Source organism: Saccostrea cucullata, unplaced genomic scaffold (assembly GCF_032062105.1).
Source record: "Saccostrea cucullata isolate Sc308-1 unplaced genomic scaffold, CSIRO_AGI_Scuc_v1 ctg6577, whole genome shotgun sequence".
NCBI lineage: Eukaryota > Metazoa > Mollusca > Bivalvia > Ostreida > Ostreidae > Saccostrea > Saccostrea cuccullata.
This window is the reverse complement of record NW_026928592.1, coordinates 23,478-34,718: the sequence shown is the minus strand read 5'-3', so window position 1 is coordinate 34,718 and position 11,241 is coordinate 23,478. Positions and strand designations below refer to the sequence as shown.

At 37.9% G+C, this 11,241-nt stretch overlaps 3 protein-coding genes across 3 annotated transcripts; all 3 read right to left on the bottom strand.

Annotated features, from left to right (window-relative positions):
- Positions 1 to 125: 125 nt before the first annotated feature.
- Positions 126 to 5,601, bottom strand: LOC134278098 (uncharacterized; the record flags this gene model as incomplete). The annotated part of the gene is made up of 4 exons (XM_062760425.1): positions 5,472 to 5,601; positions 2,353 to 2,616; positions 1,961 to 2,233; positions 126 to 350 (listed from the first exon to the last, which is right to left on the bottom strand). Coding segments are annotated over exons 1-4 (892 nt in total), but the record flags the coding sequence as incomplete, so codon positions are not given.
- On the bottom strand, positions 5,328 to 7,231 carry LOC134278100 (uncharacterized; the record flags this gene model as incomplete). The annotated part of the gene is made up of 1 exon (XM_062760427.1): positions 5,328 to 7,231. A coding segment is annotated over one exon (621 nt), but the record flags the coding sequence as incomplete, so codon positions are not given.
- LOC134278099 (uncharacterized) lies at positions 7,230 to 11,006 on the bottom strand. The gene is made up of 2 exons (XM_062760426.1): positions 10,500 to 11,006; positions 7,230 to 8,237 (listed from the first exon to the last, which is right to left on the bottom strand). The coding sequence occupies exons 1-2, from the start codon at positions 10,765 to 10,767 to the stop codon at positions 7,255 to 7,257; spliced, it is 1,251 nt and encodes a 416-aa protein (XP_062616410.1). The 5' UTR covers positions 10,768 to 11,006; the 3' UTR covers positions 7,230 to 7,254.
- Between the last annotated feature and the right edge of the window lie 235 nt (positions 11,007 to 11,241).

Here is an 11,241-nt window from a genome sequence, read left to right as displayed (position 1 = left end):
TTATACTCATTTAGGATAACTTATTGTAAATGTTTTAAAACTCTAGATTTCTTTATTAAAGCTTTTGTTATTAGAAATTTTGTAACTGATGCTCACTGAGTACGAGTAAATCTATGGTTTCTCACCTGGAAAAATATGTCCATGTCTCTGTGATTCCAGTATATATATGCCCGAGTCTTTCTGTGGTAGAATGATCACGCCATGACGATCTGCCTCGTCTCTGTACACTTTGTAAGTCAGCTGGAAAATATACTGGATGATACCTCCATTAGGCATATCAGTGTCAGTTATATTTATTGTTATATTCCGTTGTCCAGCATTTGCCCCAACATATGTAGGTGGACGTGGGACTAAAAAAATATAAACATATATGAGTACAGCTTAACTGAATTTTTATGAATTACCAAATTACTTTGTAGTAGTACGTTGTACCCTATTTTGTGCGGATGACAGTTTAAATGCAGAGTTTTCAAAAACTTTCGTAAAATTCATTCACAGTGCACTTGTCTTGATGAGAATTCGTATATATATGACAAGATGACTCCAAAGAAATCATTCGAAGCACATCTATTCCTAAAAATATTTTTTATTACTGGTGTATGTATGTGGTGATGTAAACAAACGTTTCACGCTTTAAGCCAATTAACCCCCTTCCCCGCAGTAATGCATTTTAACGCATGTACCATTTCCTATATTTCTAACGCAAAATCACGCATGTACCGTTTCCCCGCAATCACGCATTTTCACGCACCTTAAAAAGTTCATTTAATCTTCAATTTATTGCCAAAATCCTTCTATTTTATACTTGCTGAAATCTCATAAAATAAGAAAAGTTATAATCTTATTAAAACATTACGCCATAATATTATTTACGGTAAACTTTAGAGAAACTTGTAACACTCTATAATGTGCTTGCGGGGAAATGGTAAACACATATTTCTATATGACGTGAACATTAAGGTATCTTGCATAACAATTCAGTAAGTTTAAAGAGTTAAGGAACAACACGTAAATTCAATAGAAATTTGAAGACGGGACAATGTCGAAATGTCAAAAAAGTAAAGAGACAACAGATATTTTCCCTCTGAACACTAGGTATTATTTTTTTCTTTTTACCGACAGGATTGTATCATTTGACAACGTTGATGATGTTGATCATTTAAATTTTTATCACACTTGCCGCTGCAATGAAATATTTTTCAATTATGAATTTTTGAACATAAAACATTTTTGATGAGCAAACATTTAATTACAAATCAATTTCCATACTCCTGAATATTTTTGATTAGCAAACATTTCAAATCAATGAGATACTTATGAATAAAGTATCTAGAAAGCAGCAATGTAATTTGTACAAGTTTCTTTGAATAAGTCTCTCTTCAGAACACAATTTAGGATATAATACGGTAATACCTATATAATTTATACTGCGAAAGAAAGGGTGTTATTGCAATATTTAACAGCTTTTTTACTGGAGGTTTAAGAAATTGTGGTGGTCTTGAAATTTTTCTGGACTTGATATGGCGTAAACTTAAGAAGATTGAAAGTACAAGACACAGTCCTTAAAATTTTTTCGCAGTCATAAAGCAAATAAATGTCCGCAATATCCTTCCTTCAGAAAATTTGCCAAAACAACCTTACACCTAAAATCTGTTTTATAAATATATTAAGGCTAGATTGTTTAAGGAAAATAAAGCTATTATTTGAAAAGGAATTTATCCCGACCGAAAATGAAGGTCCTTGCTATATACACGCTATTGGGAACGTAAGTTCTAAATATCAGGGTATGAATGGCATACATGTAAATCTGTAAACATTATGTCCATACGCAATTCTGTGAAATATCTCGCATGAAAAAGTAATTTCAATGAAATAGAATCGTTATTTTCTGAAAGCAGACAAGTTTAAATATATTTAATCTCTAAATACTCATTTTAACTGTTCAGGAAAAAAGGAATACCTGAAGGCTCTGTGCGAAATTCTTTGGTTAAATCAGAGCTGTTTCTTCTATATGGCTCATCTGTTTCTTGAACAATTGTGAAAGAGTAGATTGTTCCATGCTTCAGATCAGTGAATGTTTTGTTTGTATCAGTTGTGGAGGCAACAAAGTTAACACCAGGACCCGTAAAATATATGTAAAACACGCTGAAGTATGGATTTCTTGGTGTCCATCTAATGGTTATACTTGGTGCATTATAAGGCGGATCGAGAGTAACATTTGGTTGCCTTGGAGCTGTAAATGAATAGAATTTGAATATCATTATTTTAGAAGTTTATGCTGTAGATAAGTTTGTAAAAGTAAGAAAATCTAAAATCGTTTTATTTTTCCATACATATGCGGGGTTACTTCACCTGTTCTAACATATTCCACTTTTGACATTACAGACTCAGTCCTCATGTCTCTCCCCGTTACAGTGGACGTGATTTGAAGACTATGCACCTCTCCATCGGTCATGTTCTCTATTAAGTGAGGACTGCTAACGTTATTGATAGGTGTGTTGTTAAATGCTATGGTAAAATACACTTCAACACCAGGGTACTGTGTTGTATTCCATGCCACCAATATGGAAGTTTCTGTCACGTTCCCAATTGTTATGTTCACCTCAAAATCATAAACTGAAAAAAAAAATTAGCAATGTTAATATGTTTTGATCCAGAACAAAGTTAAGATTAAAAGAAAATATAGAAAAGTAAAACACAAAAATATATAAGCACCTCATAGACGTCGGAAGGTTTTTGCAAATATAGATATCATATGGGCATTGAAAATTCGGGATAAGTCCCAAACTTTTTGTCCCCCGCTTTCGCGAAAGCGAGGGGACATTAAATCTCATTCGTCTGTCCGTCAGTCTGTCCGTCTGTCAGTCTGTCAGTCTGTCCGTCACAAAAACTTTAACCTTGCCCATAACTTTTGATTTAGTAGAGCTATGACTTTCATATTTCACATGTGTATTTCTAGTGACAAGACCTTTCTTTGGGTACAACCAAGTTTGACCTTGGAGTTTGACCCACTTTTACACAGAAATTTCAAACTTTTACTTTGGCCATAACTTTTGAGTGGAAGGTACTAGGACTTTCCTATTTCACAAATGTATTGTTTGTGGCAAGACCTTTCATTGAATACCAACAACCTTGACTTTTGACCTTGACCTTGGAGATTTACGTACTTATGAAAAAACGTTAACCTTGACCATAAGTTTTGATTGGTGAGGACTAAGGCTTTCGTACTTCACAAATGTAATCCTTGTGAGAAGACCTTTTACCCTTTGACCTTGACCTTGGAATTTTAACTACTTTTTAAAAACTTTAACCTTGATCGACTTTTAAACAGTAGATACTAGAACTTTTATATTTCACATATGTATTCCTTGTTGCAAGACATTTCATTGGATACCAACAACCTTGACCTTTTGACCTTGACCTTGGAGATTTACATACTTATGAAAAAACTTTAACCTTGACCATAACTTTTGAGCGGTGAGGGCTAGGGCTTCCGTACTTCACATATGCAATTTTTTTTAGAAGACCTTTCATTGGATACCAACAACTTTTACCCTTTGACCTTGACCTTGGAGTTTTAACTACTTTTTAAAAACTTTAACTTTGGTCACAACTTTTGAACGGTAGATGCTTGGACTTATAAATTTCACATATGTATTCTTTGTGGCAAGTCCTTTCATTGGATATCAACAACTTTGACCTTTTGACCTTGACCATAAAGATTTACGTACTTATGTAAAAACTTTAACCTTGACCACAACTTTTGAACGGTAAGGGCTAGGGCTTTCATACTTCACATATGTAATCCTTGTGAGAAAACCTTTCATCAACAGCTTTGACCCTTTGATCTTGACCTTGGAGTTGACCTACTTTTAAAAAACGTTAACTTTGGCCATAACTTTTTAACGGTCAGGATAAGGGTTTTCATCCTTCAAAAAAATCAACTTCTATGATAATTTCTATGAAATGACATATGATAGGATGTTCATATTAGACACAATATGTCATAAAAAATAACATCTCACCAACAAAGACACCGAAAGCGGGGGACCACAATTCTTTGAATTTGCTTGTTTTGTTATTAACTTCCCCTCCTCCTCCGATGCAGTAAGTTCTTTTGAGTAAAAAAAGATGCAAACACTAAAGAATTTCTGATCGAAGTTAGAACTCTTCAGTTTTTATCGTAAAACAAGATGTGTTTGTGAAACACTGATGCCCCTGTATGTCAACATAGCAAAGATTAAACTTTTCTTTAATGCAAATTTAATTAATTGGTTCCAAAAGTAGGGTATTCTCACTGGAAAACAATAAAGGAATTTGAAAGTACGCCAATGTTAAAGTTTTTGAACTAAGGTCAAGGTCAAAAGGTCCAGGTAATTGGTATCCATTGAAAAGTCTTGCCAGATAGAATACTTATATAGAGTATGGAAGCCCTAGCCCTAACCGTTCAGAAGTTATGGCCAAGATTAGTTTTTTAAAAAAAAGTAGGTCAAACTCCAAGGTCAAGGTCAAAGGGTCAAAGTTCTTGTTATCAAATAAAAGGACTTGTCACAAGGATTGAAAATATAAAGTATGAAAGCACTAGCCCTAACTCTTTAAAAGTTATGGTCAAGGTTTGCATTTTTAAAGTAAGTCAAACTCAAAGGTCAAGGTCAAGGGGTCAACGTTCTTGGTATTCAATAAGGAGACTTCTCACAAGGACTACATATATGAAGTATGAAAGCCCTATCCCTTACCATTCAAAAGTTATGGCCAAGGTTAAAGTTTTTTCAAAAGTACGGAAATCTTCAAGGTCAAGGTCAAAGAGTCAAATTTGTTGGTATCCAATGAAAGGTCTTTCAACAAAGAATACATATGTGAAGTATAAATGTCCTGGTATTTACTGTTCAAAAGATATGGCCAAAGTAAAAGTTAAAAATTTTCATATAAAAGTGGGTCAAACTCCAAGGTCAAGGTCAAAAGGTCAAATTTGGTGGTACCCAAAGAAAGTTCTTGTCACAAGGAATACACATGTAATATATAAAAATCATACCTCTACTAAATCAAAAGTTATGGGCAAGGTTAAAGTTTTTGCGGACAAACAAACAGAGAGACAGACGGACGGACACGACAAAAACTATATACACATGTACCCTTCGTTTACAGGGGCATAAACATCTGAATAAAATATCCCACCCTCAACTAAAAAAAAAAAATCCTGGATGGCTACGCGTTTTGAGGCGACCCACCTTAACAAATAGATCTGGGTTTGACCAGATAAATTTTGCGACTAATTCAGTATTCGAAATGTAAGTGCTATTTATCTCGAAAGAATAAGCAATTCAGAATGGCAGTATCTGTCATGGCTTTATTTTGTTTAAGATAGGTTATTACATAATAAATCAATGGTATCAAACAATGGACAATGATCAAGTATTATTGCAAGTGTCAATGAGTAAGCGCCGATCCTCAATCTGGCATTTGGCGCCTACGGTTTGCAGAAACGGAGCCATATGGTGCTGACAACCCTGGAGGGTAAACAGAAGTTGCCAGCGATGGCTTGTTGCAAAATTCTGTAGTTCGTCGGCATGGATTGCAGCCTGGAAGGATCTCTAAAGCCATGACGAGGGACGATGTTGCGCTGGAATCGGAAATGATAACAGCAGAAACACAGGAGAAAACTAATAATAATTGAATGCACAATATTTATGCCCTAACATACCTATGATAAAAATACTATATGTATGCATATCCGCGTACGTAACTGAATAGGGTGATGTATAAATGTAAGCAGTTTTTATGGATGACTGGTATATGTAAGCAAGTTTTATGGATGATCGGTGTAAAGGAAAAAACTGTGTGGATTAGATGAGGAATATTAATCTACATAAAATGGTGGGGGCGGGTGGGTGATCAAAATCGTCGAGCGAAGAGGATGTGTGCGCAAGCGCATTTAAGGCTTGGGGCTATTTTGGAAATTTGGTTGAGGACAGGGGAGTTATCGCGCTTAGGCTATTCTTCTTCGATAACTGGCATTTACCGCACATGGCGGTAAATGCAATTATCTCGAAAGAATAAGCAATTCAGAATGGCAGTATCTGTCATGGCTTTATTTTGTTTAAGATAGGTTATTACATAATAAATCAATGGTATCAAACAATGGACAATGATCAAGTATTAATGCAAGTGTCAATGAGTAAGCGCCGATCCTCAATCTGGCATTTGGCGCCTACGGTTTGCAGAAACGGAGCCATATGGTGCTGACAACCCTGGAGGGTAAACAGAAGTTGCCAGCGATGGCTTGTTGCAAAATTCTGCCAAGTGGATTGCTGTGCACGAATTTCGAGACAGCAATCCATCCGCCAACAAGTGGCGGACAATTTGGCAAACAAGACATCATGTCTTATGCAACGCAATGATTCTCAAAGCAATACAAAAACAATATGCAGGGTATCATCAATGAATAATGTGGCAAAGCAATATAACACAACATATCAAAGCATCAATCAGCATAACTGGGGGGAGGGGAGAGGGAAGGATGAAATGCAACTCAGTGCAATTGCGACTACTATCATGAATATGGGGTGGTGTGAAGGTGTTTCTTTTACAAGCCATGCACAGATACTGTGTTTTATGGGAGTGTGGGGAAAACCTTTTGACTGGAAGTCAGAAACTTGGACAATGCCGTTTGAATTGTAGTTGTAAAAATAGAATTTCCAAGATCTGATAAATGAACACAATCGAGGAATAATTTGGGCTGATCAATTCTAATATCTGGGTAACGAATGAGGGCCCCATTTAACTTTTGCACAACAAAGCAGCCAATGGAATTATTGATTCTTTTTCTAGATTTCTCTGCAGCTTCGCTCGAAATCATGTAACGCCAGTATTTGCGAGGAAGTATGTTTGACCATACAAGAAGAGTGTTTGGTAATTTTCTATGAATGGAGGCTAATAATGATTTCATGGCTATTTGTAATTTTTTAAGGGACTGAATGCCAATACTGTTGCCACCACAGTGAACTATTAGAACTTGAGGAATGATTTCATTATAGCGATTTAACAAACTAGCAATGTGTTGATCAAGTTGCTCCCATTTTAGTCCCCCAGATCCGGACCAGGTTACATCTATGTTTAAGTGCTCCAGAGACAAGTTTTGGCCAATTGGTGAACGTGTGCAGTAATCTTCAGCTCGTCTGATGATGGAAGATCCAACAATCCATACTTTGCAGCGAGTTCCTGCAAACTTAGCTTACAGTTAGTAAGACTGCCTATCTACAAGACTACAGTATTAGGGCGAACATATGACTTAAAAGCGTTGGATTTCCATCTACCCATGGTTTTGATTTCTTGCTCTGGAGTACCTTGCATATACAATGAAGTTGCAGCCCCTATGCGAAATGAATGGGATTTGAATGTTGATATATCAAGTTTGAGGAATGATAGAGCTTTCTTTAGTATTTGATTGAATTGATAGTAAGTCAAGGGTGAGCCATCCATGTGGCACAGAAACTGTGATGTTTGAGTTTGTGATGGTCTATGGGTCGCGTACTCTAGAATGTTGTGGAATAGGACTTGATTGTGCTTTGTACTGTTAATGTGCATTGTTGTGCCCTTGCCATGCTGATCTGTTTTAGTTTTCCCTAAAGTGATCTGAATGGATGATTGGGATATTGATACATTTTCTATTGATAATGGGGAACTGTGGGTATTTGCCCTAGTGGTGGTTATTTCACCAACTCGAAGTAAAGCAAAGAATGCGAGCCCATATGCTGAGGAGAACAGTAATTTTTCATAATAATTGCGACACACATGTTGCAGCGAGTCTATTAACTTGACTAATAGGGGAAATGTTATCGGGCTTCTTGAATCTTTTCTATGTTTTAGTTGTTTAAAGCCATTTAGCATTTTCTTAACTATGAAAAATTGGCATGGGTCTGGGAAATTACCAAGTTTTATGTTGAAGCTTAAGCCAGCTAGGTAGGTTTTGGCTGTAGAGTATGTCGTCCCCTTTGAGGATAGGTAAGCAATATAGTTAATTAATTGGTCTATGGGAGGGGGCCATACTTCTGTTAAGTTAAATTTTTTTCTAAATTGTGCAAATGAGTCAAGACCTTTCTGGTATATTTCTTGAGTGTTATGAGAGACTGATGCTGAGAGTAGTTGTTCTACTTCCTGCTCAAATGGTTCCAGAATTCCAGAGGAACTTGGCAGGGATAATAGTCTGCATGGGGGGCCAGCTTCCTGAACTTTTGCCACTGAAAACGAGATATGGCATCAGCTATAGAATTAGAATGACCTGGTACATGTTCGCAGCGGACTTGGATATTGTATTTTAATATTTTATAAAGAAAAGGCCTGAGGAGGGACATAACTCTTGGTGACTTTGATGTTTTTTGGTTGATTATCTCGACAACAGCCATGTTATCAATATGCAAGATTATTTTTCTGCCTTGTAGTTTGTGGCCCCATATGTATATTGCAAGGGCGACTGGGACTAGCTCCAGATAAGTCAGATCTCTACAATCGTGTTGTGACCATTCTGGAGGCCATTGTAGGTAGGACCATTGTGTACCAAATATGACCCCACACCCAAGTGAACCAGAGCTATCAGAGGATATGTGAATAGTGTCTTTATCTGACCAGTGAATATCTGGGAATACAGTTGTGCCATTAAAGTCGGACAGGAACTCGAGCCATATATCTACATCTTCGCGAAGTGCCCTTGAGATAGTGATATAATGGTGTTGTTTGTATCCCTGTGATAGGCTGTCATAAAATCGCCTACAAAAGGCTCTCCCTGCAGGTATTGCCTTAGAAATAAATGCCAAAGATCCAACTAATGATTGCATTTCTTTAAGAGTAATTTTGCGACGCGAGGCAACGTTTTGAAGTTGGGCTTTAAGGGCGTCGACTTTATCTTTAGGGACAAATATAGTTTGGGTGATGGTATTAATCCCTAACCCTAGAAATGTTAAACGAGTTGTAGGACCTTCAGTTTTTTCCTCTGACAGAGGAACGCCGAGCGTTTCACAAGTTATGTCAAATATTTGCATGAGGTTTTTGCACACAATGGTGTTTGCAGGGCCTGCAAAAAGGAAATCATCAAGGTAGTGTACTAATGTGTCAATATTGGCTCGATCTTGAACAATCCAATGGAGGGCTGTTGCAAATTTTTCAAATGTAGCACATGCTATAGAGCAACCGAATGGGAGGCACTTATCGAAATAATAGTTGTTAAAATAAAAACCAAGCAAGGAAAAATCCTCGGGGCGAATAGGAAGGAGTCTGAATGCGCTAGAAATGTCTTTTTTCCCCAACAAAGCTCCCTTGCCTAGTTCTTTTATCATTCTTACTGTCGAGTCAAATGATGTATAATGAACAGTGCAGAGATCTGGGTCTATAAAGTCATTAACACTATTTCCCTCTGGTGCAGATAAGTTACAAATCATACGCCACCCCCCTTGCTTTTTGGGAACAATGCCTATTGGGCTACACTTGATATTTGACATGGGGATATTCTTGAACGGCCCAGCTACTCTACCTAATTTAACCTCTTGATCAATTTTTTCTTGGAGCTGCTGTGAATTTGTTTGTGCAGATTTCATGTTTTTAGATTTTTGATATTCCCGTATACCCGAATAACAAATGTTGAAACCATATTGAAAACCATTGATTAATTCATGAGCAATATGTTGCAAGGGGTAGTCTTTTAGCATTGATTTTAGGATGTTAACGTTGACTGGGGTTGGGGCCAAGTCCCAGAGGCCTTGGTTGGTTTGGGGGGAACCCTCTACTCTGAAATCTGCTTGGGGGCTGGCGGGGATGTTCTGCTTGGGATGGGCGAAAGTTTTCTGTGCGAAATGCCTGACTGTTGTGCCAGCGGCAGTTTATGAGTGGGTGATTATTGGAGCATTTAATGCAAGCATGTTGATAAGTGCAGTATGGTCTTCCGCATATGCCTTTGTAATTGAAGTCAAAGCATTTTGGCGATTTAGATGTATAATTTGGGGTTTGCTGTGATAGAGTGTTGTGGCCATGAGACACATACAAGAGCCATAATTCTGCGTCGACACACCCCCAGTCGAGAGTATGGTTCCTGGAGCGCTTTAGTCTAAACTGTATGTCATAATTGAGCCAGTTTAAGTTTGATGATCGCTGTGCAGCAGTGCGTATGATGTTAATGTATTTAAGGATTGATTGAATGTGTTCAGGGAACTTAGTCAAGTAAATGCTGCTGAAAATGAGGAAAGCATTTGTCCATGTTTCAATTGAAGTTATTTTGATTTCTTTATGCTTAGCCTTTAGCACTAATTCGCCAGCAACAAATGCGAGCTGTTGCTGGGGCTCGTCATTTGATTTGAGAGGAAGTAATTTATGCAAGTGAATGAATGCATTATCATATATGTTTTGTCTCAGGTTGTCTGGGACATGGACGCCCAATGCGTCTGAAACGCTACATAATGAATTTGGTGTTGTTGCACTTGAATTAGATAATGTATTAGTGCTGCCTGAAGTACCTGGAGAAAGCATTGTTGGCGATGCCTCAAACTCTAAGGGGTCAGGGATGTCTATTCCTGAGGAAGTTGTAGGCTGGTTTGATAAGGCTGGAGGTATGGCGTCAGGAGTGACCTGGTTCGGTTGAGTCACGGTGCTTGTAGCAGTGGTGACCTGGTTCGGTTGAGTCACGGTGCTTGTAGGCCTGGATGCTTTGGCCTTTTTGGTGGCAGCTGGAGCTCGGCCGGGCCTGGCATATGGAGACTTTGTAGTCCTTTTTGCACGGAGCATGTTTCGATGACCGGTGGAACGATACCTGTACAATATAGTAATCCACGTAATGGGTTGCAACTTGGAGGTGATTTTTCTGTTGATGCTGTCTGATCAAAATCGTCGAGCGAAGAGGATGTGTGCGCAAGCGCATTTAAGGCTTGGGGCTATTTTGGAAATTTGGTTGAGGACAGGGGAGTTATCGCGCTTAGGCTATTCTTCTTCGATAACTGGCATTTACCGCACATGGCGGTAAATGCAATTATTCAAGTTAAAAAATCGGGGGTGGGGGGGGGGGGGGGGGAGGGAACTCCATGTTATTTGGAGTTAGATACCTTGTGTTATTATTAAACTTTCGCGAGGAGTGCTGACTTTTACAGTTGACGGCTTACTTTTACACTGGGACAGTGTGCGGGAGCTCTTTTGCGATATATCAATATTTAGCTCAACATTTATTTAAACGAAACTTTTGCTCCCTTATTCTAATGGTATTAA